The following is a 14,397-nucleotide window of genomic DNA, read 5'->3' as shown; positions in this document are numbered from 1 at the left end:
AATAATTTAAGGTGAAAATTTTTGGGAATTTTAGGCATATTTTCACCTCAATTTAAGTATGGAGCTATAGGTCCATCACGGACAGTGTGGATGACGTTTATGTTTTCTAACGTACAGTCATTGTTCTGTGAAGACCTCTAGCGATCTTTGCGTCAATAACGTGTGTAGGACCCACGTGATCGGATCACTGACTCAACCCTACGTCTCATAGACCCTGTAAGCCGTCGTATGCGTTGCTGTGGCAGGTTGTTCCATTCCCGATGTAATGCACGTTCCAATTCATCCAGATTGGCTATTGGAGGGACCATCTTCGCAATTTGTCGTCCCAACATGTCCCAAACGTGCTCGAGGGGGTTCAGGTCAGGACTGTACGCAGGCCGGGGGATGGTTGTCACAGCACCTTGCTCCAGCAAGGCTCGGACGCGTCTCGCACGGTGAGGCCTGGCGTTGTCATCCATGAAGATGGGTCTGCTGGCGAGGGTGTGGTCATCGAAGTGCGGGATTACGGTGGTATTCAGGATTTCCGGACAACGCCAGGCCTCACCGTGCGAGACGCGTCCGAGCCTTGCTGGAGCAAGGTGCTGTGACAACCATCCCCTGGCCTGCGTACAGTCCTGACCTGAACCCCCTCGAGCACGTTTGGGACATGTTGGGACGACAAATTGCGAAGATGGTCCCTCCAATAGCCAATCTGGATGAATGGGAATGGAACAACCTGCCACAGCAACGCATACGACGGCTTACAGGGTCTATGAGCCGTAGGGTTGAGTCAGTGATCCGATCACGTGGGTCCTACACACGTTATTGACGCAAAGATCGCTAGAGGTCCTCTCAGAACAATGACTGTACGTTAGAAAACATAAACGTCATCCACACTGTCCGTGATGGACCTATAGCTCCATACTTAAATTGAGGTGAAAATATGCCTAAAATTCCCAAAAAATTTCACCTTAAATTATTCAGAATAAAATATTGCAAACGGCATGATTGTTATGTTTTTATGTGACCATAATATCACTTCTCCAGAAAATATAGCAATATCATGGGTATATTACACTGTTTTGACGACAACAAACTTGTAATGTGCGAGGTTGTAAAAAAACGGGGGGGGGGTGCTTAACTTAATTCTTTGTGTATATATATATATATATATATATATATATATATATATATATATATATATATATATATATACAGTATATATATATACGTATATATATATATATATATATACATATATATATATATATATATATAATGTACACACACACATTGCTTTTAAAGAAAAATCTGTGAAAGTTAAAATCTGTTAAAGTTTTCCTTATTGGAGAGAGGGGAAAAGGTGAATCGGAGTTAAAATAAAAACGAGTATTTCCTTTCTTTAAACCAATTTAATAACCGATTGCAGCAAATCATTTGAATATAAAAAAAAATGTCCTTTAAAATTTGACTTTCATTTCCAAGAACGGTTTTATCAGCAGGTAAAATATGCAAACATGGTTTATATTTCATTTGGAAAGGATGATTGCGGCACTTGCTTAAAGACATAATTACTAAACGTAAAACTCCAATGTAGACCCACCCTCCACACTCACCTGTGCCGCCTCTTAGGTTTAGTCTGCATCTCCGATTCGCTGGAGTAGGAAAGATTAAATGCATTTTGGCTGGGGTTAAAATTCGAAGCAGTTTGATCACGTCCCATTGCAATTCCTCCGAGTGTTCCCGCAGTGTTGTCATTTGATGGTTTTTACCTTCCCTGGCCTTTGATGTCGTTTTCTGGGCATCTATGGCAAACAGATTCCCAAGACCGAAAGGAGGAACAAACCGAGTGGGAATTCAAGTTAAAGGTGCAGGTTATGAAAATACTGTTACACGTTCCAGTGAAATCTTTTTATTTCCAAATGTCGATTCGTTATAAAATACCGTTCAAATTAGAGCCGCCATGTTCCTTGCTGCCTTTGTCGGTAATATTTTTGGTGCAAAGATCATCTTTCAAGGTCAGCATTCTAGAGTTCATGTTCGATCCAGGTCCTAGACAGCTTATTACTTAACTTATTGCAGGATCGACTTTTCTTGAATGTCAACAAATATGATCCGTTCTGTGAATAATCAAGCTGTTGTGAGGTATGGTGGATTATCAAGCCAATAAAAGCAATTTCCCCATCATGGTTCTTGTTTGTTAACCAACTACCGAGCTGGACCTTTGGACCAGGACAACATATTTCAAGTTTAAAAGTTTAATTTTCTTTCAATAATATTCCGGTGTATAATGATTGAGCATGCTTCCGTATTTACCATTTACATAGTGAAAGCTTTGGGAGGTCAGACCTGGAATATTATAAACACATGTAGTGAGTTCCACCTTGGAAAACAGTTAAACAGCACTAAGGATATTGGAGAAGGGGGTGGGGGTGGGAAGGGAGGGGGACAGCTGGTGCTCACATTCACAACCTCAAATTAATCAGGAGTGAGTTAGGTGCCTGTACAAGGTGTTTGTTCAAAGTTCGAGTATTTAAGGCAAGTCGTGTCGAACTTGGCTTTGCAAGTCAGTTTAAAATGGCCACCGAGATCATTTTCAGCAGATGTGACTTCGGGAGGAGGTGAGGGGCGGGGGTTGGGGAGGGAATCAAAATGAACAAATGCCATTTTGCATATTGATCATGTTGTATAGTAACGATATTAATAAACTGCAACCCTGGCAATTTTCAAAAACACTGTGGCCATAATGGCTTAACACTAAACCAGAATCAGACTGCTTCCCATACAAATGCATACCTTGATGAGTTTCAACCTTTTACGATCCCCAAAATTACCTACATCCTTTTCACCAATACACAAAGTCTCATCATTCTTAGGTGTGGAAGAAGGAGGGGGGAAACATTGCTAAAACCTTACAATCTTAGCACAGCAAGTGACAAAGTTCAATGACTTATGCGCTTCTTGAGCTTCCAAGAGTGCATGTTGCTTTCAACATTCCGAGAGGGGCTTTGTGTGCCGGCCTCCACACTCCCAGCAACTGGTTACACTCCCTCAGCTTCACTTGGCAGAAAGCTCCGGACAGGTCAGTTGAACTGGCGCCATCACAAGGTACTGCCCCCTATGGATGACTGCGTAGCTCTTTGCCACCCACGAGAAGACGGCTGCACACGACATCCCCGCTACGTGCGGCTAGCTCACTTGCACACCTGCTGCTGGAGGTGAAGCAGGAACTCATAGTAAGACATGGCAGACTCGGTGCGATCCTCCACCAGACGACGTATAAAGGCGACCCGTTCCGGCCCAATTTCCCTGAAGCAGTCATGGATCAATGAGAAACATGCATTAGAGTGGGATTAAGGTCAAGTTCAAATTATACAACTTTTTCCTCTTTCACAAAAGCCCCAGGAGTAGTTTGCTCTGCTATTATACGAGCAACCTTTCACACATTTGCTGGAATACAACTTTCTGAAAACATTAAGCTAATCAGGGTTGTGGGTTTATTTGTGACTTATATATATATATATAACACACACACACACACACACACACACACACACACACACACACACACACACACACACACACACACACACACACACACACACACACACACACACACACACACACACACATATATATATATATATATATATATATATATATATATATATACACACACACACACACACACACACACACACACACACACACACACACACACACACACACACACACACACACACACACACACACACACACACACAGTCGTGGCCAAAAATATTGGCACCCTTGCACTGTTTCCACATAGTGCATTCAAAAAGGTCTTTCACCAAGGAGAGGCTTCCGTCTGGCCACTCTGCCATAAAGCCCAGATCGGTGGAGTGATGCAGTGATTGTTGTCCTTCTGGAAGTTTCTCCCATCTCCACACAAGCTCAGCCTGAGTGACCATCGGGTTCTTGGTCACCTCTCTTAGCAACGCCCTTCTCCCCTGATTGCTCGGTTTGGCCGGGCGGCCAACTCTGGAAAGAGTCCCAGGTTGTTCCAAACTTCTTCCATTTAAGAATTATGGAGGCCACTGTGCTCTTGGGAACCTTCAAGGCAGCAGAGATTTTTTTTTTTGTAGGCTTCTCCAGATCTGTGCCTTGACACAATCCTGTCTCTGAGCTCTGCAGACAGTTCCTTCGACCTCATGGCTTGGTTTTTGCTCTGATATGCATCGTCAGCTGTGGCACCTTATATAGACAGGTGTGTGCCTTTCCAAATCATGTCCAATCAATTGAATTTACCACAGGTGGCCTCCAATCAAGGTGTAGAAACATCTCAAAGATGATCAAGAGAAATGGGAGGCACCTGAGCTAAATTTCAAGTGTCATAGCAAAGGGTATGAATACTTGTCAATGTGATATTTCAGTTTTTTCTTTTTAATAAATTTGCAAAACTTTCTAAAATCCTGTTTTCTCTTTGTCATTATGGGGTATTGAGTGTAGATTGATGAGGGAAAAAATGAATTTAAACGATTTCCGCACAAGGCTGCAACATAACAAAATGTGAAAAAAGTGAAGGGGTCTGAATACTTTCTGAATGCACTGTAACTCTTTTTTCAAATAACACAAATAACAATTTTCTTGAAAAATAAGTTGAAATTGAGAAAAGTATTTGGTCTCCACAATTCTTTATTTCACTGTTAATATTACAGAACCTTTGTTTTTAATTCAGAACTTAATATATCCTTTTAAATCAGAAAATAAAAATAAATGGCATTGCCAAATTATTGACACCTAAGATTTCATATTTGGTAGCACGGCATTTGGACAAAATAACTGCAGTCAAGCGCTTCCATTAGTCACGAATGAGCTTCCTACACCTCTCTACTGGCAGGTTGACCCACTCTTCTTGTGCCAACTGCTCCAGTTCTCCCAAATTTGAAGGGTACCTTCTCCCAACTGCTGTTTTCAGATTTCCCCACAGGTGTTCAATGGGATCTCGATCTGGACTCATTGCTGGCAACTTCAGAACAGTGCAGCGTTTTGTCTTGAACCATTCCTGGGTGCTTTTTGAAGTGTGTTTGAGGTCATTGTCCTGCTCCAAGATCCATGACCAACGGAGACCCAGCTTTCTGACACTGGGTTGAACATTGCACTCCAAAATGCCATGGTAATCTCCTGATTTCATGATGCCATACACACATTCAAGCAGAGGCAGCACAGCAACCCTAAAACATCACCAAACATGCCCCATCTTTGACTGTAGGGAAGGTGTTCTTTTGTTTGAAGGCTTCATTTTGTTTTCTGTAAACATAGAGATGATGTGCTTTACCAAAAATCTTAAATTTGGTCTCATCTGTCTGGACATTCTCCCACAAGAATTTTGGTGTGTTCAGGTGTGTTTTGGCATCTTCCAGTTGGGCATTCTCAGCAGTGGGGTCCTCCTGTTGTCTCTGACAATATAACTCCCTTTCATTGAGTGGACCAACATAAATATTTGTTAATTTCAACAATTTTCTGGAAGAAATGATGGGTTTCAGGGCCTTTTGAAAAAAGTGCAAGAGTGCCAATATTTTTGACCACCACTGTATATTAGGGTGGTCCACAGATATATGTAACATTTAATGCTATTAAACATCCATGCTCCACAAGGCTGCCCTTGTTCCTCTGTTTATAAAGATCATATGAACCGAATATGAGGTCAATTGGAACTTATTTAGAGGTTGCTCAAATAATAACATTTTTAATTTATCCTGGTTTTTTCCGATGGCAGAAACTCGCAGCTCTTCCACAGTTTGGTTGCTGGGCAAGTCTGAAAAGAAAATAATATGTGGGGGACTACCAACCAAAGGACACACATTGCAGAAAATGGTGTACCATCACATAAAAGAACACCATACAATTTGTGAAAGTGCCAAACTTCGTGTACAAGCTGTGTGTGCATACTGGGAGAAAGCACAAATTCCAGTGCAGAGTGTAGATTCCTGTGAGCGCCAACTTTTGAAGTTGTATGATGCCTACAAACTGGTAAAGAAAAATAGAACCAAGACATTCGAAAACTATAGAGTGAAGGAGCAGATGTTCAAAGATGATCTTCAATCCCTCTTCGATATCTCACCAAATGATGCGCTTGAGAAAATGACGAATTAAGAAGACAAAGCATTCCTTATCATGCAGCGTGAGGATCCCTCAAGTTCACGTATGGGATCTGTGGACAACACTCTGACAGTGAAGGAGAACAGAAAGCGTATCAGGCTTGAGAATGAAGATAAAAGAAAGAAGAAACATGCTGCTGAGACTCGAACAGCAATGCAATCTGTTCCATCAACATCGGCTGTGGTTGATGATGATGATGAGTCTGAGATTGAAAGTTCCGATTCAGGGGACAATGAATTCAAACTCCAAAGTCCATCTTCTGCCAAACAGGCAAAAAAGGCTCCCATCAAGGTGATCACTCCAGCAAAAGTGGCAACTCTGGACAGAGTAAATCTCTCAGATCGGCGTGCTATGTTTGTGGCCAGTGCTTTTGCACAATCTCTTGGTCATACCATTGAAGACAAGTGCAAGCCAACAATAATAAATAATTTGAGTAATTGAAAATAGATAATTATCTATGAATTGATGTATGATGCTAAAAATTCTGTATCTAATTATTCATTAAAATTTGTCAACATTTTAAGCAACCTCTAAATATTGTCCAATCAAGCTCAAATTTTCACCACAAACTACTTTCTTCAATAGGAATAGGGGCAGGCTTGTGGAGAAATGAAAACCCAATCTTCAAATTTTTGGACCACCACTGTATATGTATGTAATTATAGAAATATAAATAAATACTCATTTGTTTTGTTCCTCTTTTTTCCCAACCGTGGAAACAACTTCCACGTTCTCTTCAAACTCATTCTTCCCTCCAGGTCTTCAGGACAGCTATACACCACCATCTCAGATCATCCCCAATACAAAACCATGATCCCCCTCCCTCGCCTAACCCAGTGCCTCCTCCTTGCAGATTCCAGTTTTCCCTCCTGAGATTCCAGTTTTCCCATTCATTCATTCATTCCTCCTGAGAGCTTCCTTTTGTGTCCATCTTGTCCACCCCATGCATCCTCTCCTGCCACCCATTCCTCCCCACACCCAATATTTGTCCAAGTCGGCCTCCATATTGGCCTTCACCTCTGCTGGTGGTGTTTCCCCCCTCGCTCTGCTGTTCCTTTTGTCCTGCTACGTTCTGATCTGTTCAGTGTACTTATACTAGCTCTTCCACAAGCCTCGGCTATGTATACAAAACATAGAGTTGTTGAAGACATGCAGGGGGCTATGGCACATGGAGAAGCAACCAAGATCAAGTATTCATACCTTATTACATGCAGCAAAGGGTAGAGAGGTCTGTCTTTACGTAGACTTCCCAAAAATGCTCGCAGACGCTCCGACTCTGGATTTTGCAATTCAGGCAAAGATGACTGTAATGGAGCATCCAAGAATTGGTAAGCCCAAATCAACAAGTCATTAGCATTTTATAAAATGGGTAGAATTACAGACAATTTTAGATTCCCTCCATGAGTACATATATCACAACAAAAAATTAGAGCAGAAATTTCAAAAGACTGACATTCCTGATCACCATTTGATGCTGAATTTCAATTGGTGGCAGGACTACAAATTGATGGCGGTGGTTCTGGGTCAAACCCAACTTTTTGGTGTAGATTATGACCCAACAGCTGAAATTTAGAGATAAGCAATACAATTCGGTAATACGGGTCTTCCGAGCAGAAGTCTTTGACTGGTCTATCGAACATGTGCATGTGGCAATATCAAGAAGTGCAGGAGAACCTTGAACCAACCTTGTATTTCACTAGTATGATGCCTAAAGGTGCATACACTCGCCTCAGATGTCTTGCCTGGGTTTGAATGTCGGTCAACCTATAAACTGTTACCCTGGTGTTTCACAGCCAGGATAATTCATAAGGGTGTGCGCAGTTCATTGGATACGCGATAAACCATGTGTCCCATGACTAGCACCAGCGTCGCTCCGCGCACCTCACCACACGTAGTTTCAGAGGGATAGGCATCTTTGACCATTTCAGTGTCTTTTGGATCTTCATGGTCTTTTGGATCCTCTGGGCCGTTAAGGGTATTTTGGGTATTTGGGGTGGATTGGGTCTTCGGGGTCTTTTGGGTCTTCAGGGTGTTTTTGATCCTCAGGGCCTTTAAGGGTCTTTGGGGTGTTTCGGGTCTTTGGGGTCTTCAGGGTTTTTTGGGTATTTGGGTTATTCAGGGTCTTTAAGAGTATTTTGGGTCTTCATGGGTTTTGGTGGTCTTAAGGGTCTTCGGGGACTTAAAGGGTCGTCAAAGGTCTGAGGGGTCTCAGCAGTCGAAACGTAATTAACAGTTCACGGACTGTGTTTTGGGTGTTAATTTTATTTGAAGAAAAAGAAGACATTTTGATCGCATATAAACAAACATAACTATACATTTTTGCTCTATTATAATAAGACTAGCTGAATGCACCCAGCGTTGCCCGGGTTCTTTTTGAATGAATTTACGACTATAATTCAGCTTTTACTCGCGGCAGTAGAAGATTGACTACTATAATTCAGCTCAGCTTTTAATTGCGAAATGGGCCCGTTTTGGGTCTTCAGGGCCATTTGGCGGCCTTGACCGGCGTCAACACCGAGCCTATAACCTTCCCGGGGCCCGTTCCGACATTTTTGGTTGTTTTTAAATGAATTTACAACTATAATTCAGCTTTTACTCGTGGCCGTAGAAGATTGACTACTATAATTCAGCTCAGCTTTTAATTACGAAATGGGCCCAGCCTGGCCGAGGCGGCCTCGACACCTAGCCTATAACCTTCCCGGGGCCCGTCCCAACATTTTTTGTTTTAGAGGTTTCCTCCTATCTTTCACTGTTCAGGAGATTAGCGCGTACAGACAAACAAAGAAAAACTTTCTTTTATATATTGTTGCAGTTTTAGAACCCACACTTGTTGTAAATAAATAATACTTGTAAATATCCCATGACATTTAAGGTTAAAGGTTGCACCCTTAGTTAGGCCACAGCAACACGTAGGCCACCTTAGAAATTCCAGTTATTTCCTTATTATGTTTTAGTTAAGGCCGTGTTTCCAATAGTTGAATATGCGTTGCATCAATTAAATAAGAATAGGTCCCCAATCCATTCCGGCCATTTTGCGACCTCTCTCCAAATTCTGTTACGCGCTTTGGTTAGCGTTCGCTCAAGCGCCACCATTGACTATGCGGTCGGCTCGAGGAAGAAGGGGGCGGAGCGCCAGGAACAAGGTGTGGCCACGTCAACTCGTCATCAATGGCATGGCCGGTAAGCCCCACCAGCCAACCAGGGCTGATGAAATATCACTGGTGGGCGTGCCCTTTGTGGAGCGCATAGTGATCTTGAAGCGCGATATATAAGCGCGAGCGCAAAGCCCTTTTACGGACTTCTTTCGGGGACTTCTTGCACGAAGGTCCGATGAGAGAGGTGAAACTGCGCAGAGCCCCTTTTACGGACTTCGAGGAGAGACGGCTTGTGTTACTGCTTCGGACTGCGCAGAGAACCTGTTCAGCGGTGCTCTTGCATACGAACATTGAGCGAGAGAGAGCGTTTGACACGATATACGTTTATTACGTACGCAGCATCCCAGTCCCCCCGCTATATGTAAGATCGGCTCGCGGTCGACGACACGCGGAGCGCTGCCGGCCTGCTGTCTCTTCCACCACCACCACGGTATGAGTCGGGACCGGACGAGTGACCTGGACCTTCCACCTGGACCATCCACCCTACCAGCTACAATCCCGTGTGAGTGTGCATGTTTGTCCGGGGTTGTAAGTTAAGACTGTATAGTTAAGCCTGCCCTGTGTCCTGCTTCTTCTTCTTCTTGTACATTCCTTTCGTTTCCTCTTTCCTCCTGTATATTCTTAATAAATCACCTTGTTATTTCGTGGTTTTTCCCTAATCCGATCGCCTCCGTCCTTTCTTTCCATTGAGTACCTGTGGCACGATTAGGAACCGCTCAGAATCGGGTTTAGTCTTTGTTAATGGCTCGGACCGCGGATTGCTAACCGCTCGGCATTTACCATCACGTCCGTGGTTCGAGCATGAGTTATTTCCCTGCTTTACGGTCGGGTTAGTACATAGGTATTTGGGACTACCTTGACCAATGACCCGAGATAATACCGACCGGAAGGAGCGTTATAACTTCTAAGGACTCGGGTTGGCCAGTCACGGACAAGGCGATTAACCCCCCCTTGATAAGGGGAGCGCCGACCCGCGAGATCCGCAACAATATATATACAGTCGAGCCGAAAGCACCCGGTGTTGCCTGAGTTCTTTTTGAATGAATTTACTACTATAATTCAGCTTTTACTCATGGCCGTAGAAGATTGACTACTATAATTCAGCTCAGCTTTTAATTGTGAAATGGGCCCAGCCCGGCCGAGGTGGGCCTCGACCGGTCTCGCCACCTAGCCTAAAACCTTCCCGGGGCCCGTCCTGACATTTTTTTGTGTTAGAGGTTTCCTCCTATCTTTCACCGTTCAGGAGATTAGCGCGCGCAGACAAACAAACAAACAAACAAACAAAAACTTTTATATATATATAGATAGATAGATAGATAGATAGATAGATAGAAGATATATAATAATAATAATAAAATATAATAATATCATATAAATATAATATAATAGAAAATAATATAATAATATATATAATAATATATATATATAATATAACAATATATAGAATAGATAGATAGAAGATTAGTTGGTGGATGATAACGATCCCAATGTGTCCTTTGCAAAAAGCAAGCGAGTTATCACAGTCATCCTAAATAAACAGTTATCACAGGGGGCACCGCATCAACCGGACAGCCATGTTCCTAGCAAACTATGAAAATCAGTAGCCACGAGCCCCACAATAAATGATGTCACACATAATTTGAGGTAAACGCAAGTACGTTCCAAAAACAATGATGGTGACACAGCCACAGACGTGTGGATAACAATAAGTGGCAGAGGCATCACAATTGCAATACGGCAAACTACCGTGTTAGGCTGTATTGCTGAGACGTTCGATACTCCGAAGATGTTGCTCAAGAATTCAGTTTTGCAGTTTCTGCCCAGCCACAAGTAAAGAACCTGCACAAATTATGGAGATATAAAGGCAATTTTTAAAAGCATGCAAGAATCGAGCATTCTACAAAAATACCATGTCAACATACTCGTGCAACGAAAGTAGTAGAATAATAAATAAAATAAATAGCACCGCAAAGCGGGCATAACCCCTCAGCCCATGCATGGTGAAAGGAAGCCGTGGCGGCCATATTGAAAATCGCGGCGTGCCAATTTTCGAAAGGCACCTTCCTCTACTCAACCCCAACACACACTGAAAACATGGATTTAATCAGACAAGCCGTTCTGCTCGAAATTGACGGAAACCAATTTCAAGATGGCTACCGTGGCGGCCATATTGAAAATCGCAGCGCGCCCATTTTCGAAAGGAACCTTCCTCTACTCAACCCCAACACACACTGCAAAAATGGATTTAATCGGACAAGCCGTTCTCCTTGAAATTGACGGAATCCAATTTCAAGATGGCTGCCGTGGTGGCCATATTGAAAATCGCAGCGTGCCCATAAACCTTCCTCTAACCAACCCCAACACAAACTGCAAAAATGGATTTAATCGGACAAGCCGTTCTCCTTGAAATTGACGGAAACCAAAAGTTGACGGACGCCCGCCGCCCGCCCGGACGACAATACCCCTTAGCCCATTGGGCTGAGGGGTGAAAAAACAGCAAACACCACTTTCCCAACCATCTGTGCAAAGGCACCACCTTTTTATCCAGGCATTGCAGCACTGCATGGTCATTTTGAGGTTTATGTTAAAACTACTTCTGAAGACACATTTGCATGATTAACAAACAGGTTGCCACGAGGCCAATCTTTCCATTTACGGATAAACCAGAACCAGTCACCAAGAGACATGCGAGTAGTTTCAATGCTCGGTTTCACCAACAACAACAACTTTGGTAGTGTGATGTGTTGCACTGTCCCGACTAAAGATGACACTACTGCCGTCGAGGTACAGGATGGATAAAGTAGAATTTTTACAATTCAAATCCTTCCCATCATACATAATGAAATGCCAACGCTGATAATGTGATTGATGGATGTCGGTCGGGTGCTGTGCTGCTCACCGTGAAATGGATTGCTGTGCCCAAGTCAGGATGATTAAACAAATAAATAACCCTTACAATTCTGAGAAGAACTCGTGTGGGACTAAAAATGAGGCAGACCAAATTCAGAGATTAAATCGTATTTTGCAAAGAGGCAAAAAGAGCAAATGTTTGCCTTTAGTAACTCGTATGCCATTACAACATTTCGATCCCACTCATGCCCCAAAAGCTGGCCACTCTCTCGGCTATTGTGCATGAACAAAACAATTAAAACCCTCAAAAATTATCAAAATACGATAGCGGTAAACACAGGAACTGATGTTATACATCCAGAACTCACAGATCCACAGTCAAGAAGGAAAACACCATCCCCGCTCATTTTCTCAGCCGAGAGCTTCAGGATTGATGGTTGGGAAGTTAGATTTCCATCCTCTCCTAAGGAACCCTGTAACACAAACCACAATGGATACTGAGCACTCGCATATCCATTTCAACAAAGTATCGCTTGAATACACAGTAGTGTATTCATTGTTTCAAAACTTTGCAGAAGAACATCGTTTCAAAATGCAGTATACAGTCGTGGCCAAAAAAAATTGGCACCCTTGCACTTTTTTCAAAGAATGCACCATTTCTTCCAGAAAATTGTTGAAAGTAAAAAGATATTTTGGTATCCACATATGCATTTCTTTTGTTTGCAGTGGAACAAAACAAAAAAAGCTGAAAAAATTACTAAATCTTAGCTTATTCCACGCAGAAATCCTAAAATGGCCTGGACAATATTATTGGCACCTTTTAGAGGTTGTTAGAAATAATTAGATTTCAAGCAGGTGATTCTCCTTTACTTTGAAATTGAACTCACCCGTGGTGATTTGCAGGTGCCTGCAATATAAAAATCACTCATTCAACCAGTTTGAACAGAGAAAGGAGTCATTCTGTTGTTTTGTGTCACTGTGTGTACCACAATGAGCATGGACAAAAGAAAGAAAACCAGAGAATTGTCTGAGGAGGTCAGACACAAGATTGAAGCCAAGCATGGACAATCTCAAGGCAACAAGTCCATCTCCAGAGACCTTGATGTTCCCATGTCCACCATATGAAATGTTATCAGGAAGTTTAAGCCCCATGGCACTGTAGCCAACCTCCCTGGACGTGGCCGCAAGAGAAAACTTGATCAAAGATTGCAGCGAAGGATTGTTCGAATGGTGGAGAAAGCACCTCGATCGACTGACAAACAGATTCAAGCTGACCTTCAGACACATGGTACGACAGTTTCAACTCACACCATCCGTCGCCAACTCAATGAAAGGGGGCTCTATGGTAGGAGACCCAACAGGACCCCACTGCTGAGAGAGAGAGAGACATAGGAAAGCCCGACTGGAGTTTGCCAAAACACACCTGAACAAGCCAAAATACTTCTGGGAGAATGTCCTGTGGACAGATGAGACCAAACTAGAGCTTTTTGGTAAAGCACATCATCTTTATGTTTACAGAAAACAAAATGAAGCCTTCCAAGAAAAGAACACCTTACCTACAGTCAAACATGGAGGAGGTTCAGTGATGTTTTGGGGTTGCTGTGCTGCCTCTGGCACTGGGTGCCTTGAATGTGTGTATGGCATCATGAAATCAGGAGATTTCCATGGCATTTTGGAGCACAATGTTCAACCCTGTGTCTGAAAGCTGGGTCTCCATCAAAGGTCATTGGTCTTGTAGCAGGACAATGACCTCAAACACACTTCAAAAAGCACTCAGGAATGGTTCAAGACAAAACGCTGAACTGTTCTGAAGTGGCCAGCAATGAGTCCAGATCTAAATCCCATTGAACACCTGTGGGGAGATCTGAAAACAGCAGTTGGGAGAAGGCACCCTTCAAATCTGGGAGAACTGGAGCAGTTTGCACAAGAAGAGTGGGACAAACTGCCAGTAGAGAGGTGTAGGAAGCTCATATAATAGCGGCTATAGGAAGCACTAGACTACAGTTATTTTGTCCAAACTCTGTGCTACCAAATATTAAGTCTAGGGTGTCAATAATTTTTTCAAAGCCATTTCTTTTTATTTTCTGATTTAAAAGGATATATTAAGTTCTGAATCAAAAACAAAGGTTCTGTAATATTAACAGTGAAATAAAAAATTGTGGCGACCACAAATAGTTTCGTCAATTTCAACTTATTTTTGTGAGTTATTTGAGAAATTTGTGAGAAAATTGTGAGTTATTTGAAAAAAGTGCAAGGGTGCCAATATTTTGGC

The 14,397-nt window shown here is 42.6% G+C and overlaps 1 protein-coding gene across 1 annotated transcript in view; it reads right to left on the bottom strand.

Annotated features, from left to right (window-relative positions):
- Positions 1-1,875: 1,875 nt before the first annotated feature.
- Positions 1,876-14,397, bottom strand: part of LOC137417218 (protein transport protein Sec24A-like) — an 87,754-nt gene continuing 75,232 nt past the window's right edge. Inside the window, exons 15-18 of the mRNA XM_078783467.1 lie at positions 12,494-12,598; positions 11,022-11,114; positions 7,321-7,424; positions 1,876-3,288 (exon numbers count right to left, since the gene is read on the bottom strand). Coding sequence (XP_078639593.1) covers positions 3,174-3,288; positions 7,321-7,424; positions 11,022-11,114; positions 12,494-12,598 — 417 coding nt within the window. The 3' untranslated portion in view covers positions 1,876-3,173. The remainder of the gene's footprint in view (positions 3,289-7,320; positions 7,425-11,021; positions 11,115-12,493; positions 12,599-14,397) is intronic.

The sequence above is a fragment of the Myxine glutinosa genome, chromosome 8, assembly GCF_964187855.1.
Source record: "Myxine glutinosa chromosome 8, kmMyxGlut1.1, whole genome shotgun sequence".
In the NCBI taxonomy this organism is placed as follows: Eukaryota; Metazoa; Chordata; class Myxini; order Myxiniformes; family Myxinidae; genus Myxine; species Myxine glutinosa.
Note: the sequence above shows the minus strand (reverse complement) of the source record. Positions and strands in the feature narration are given on the sequence as shown.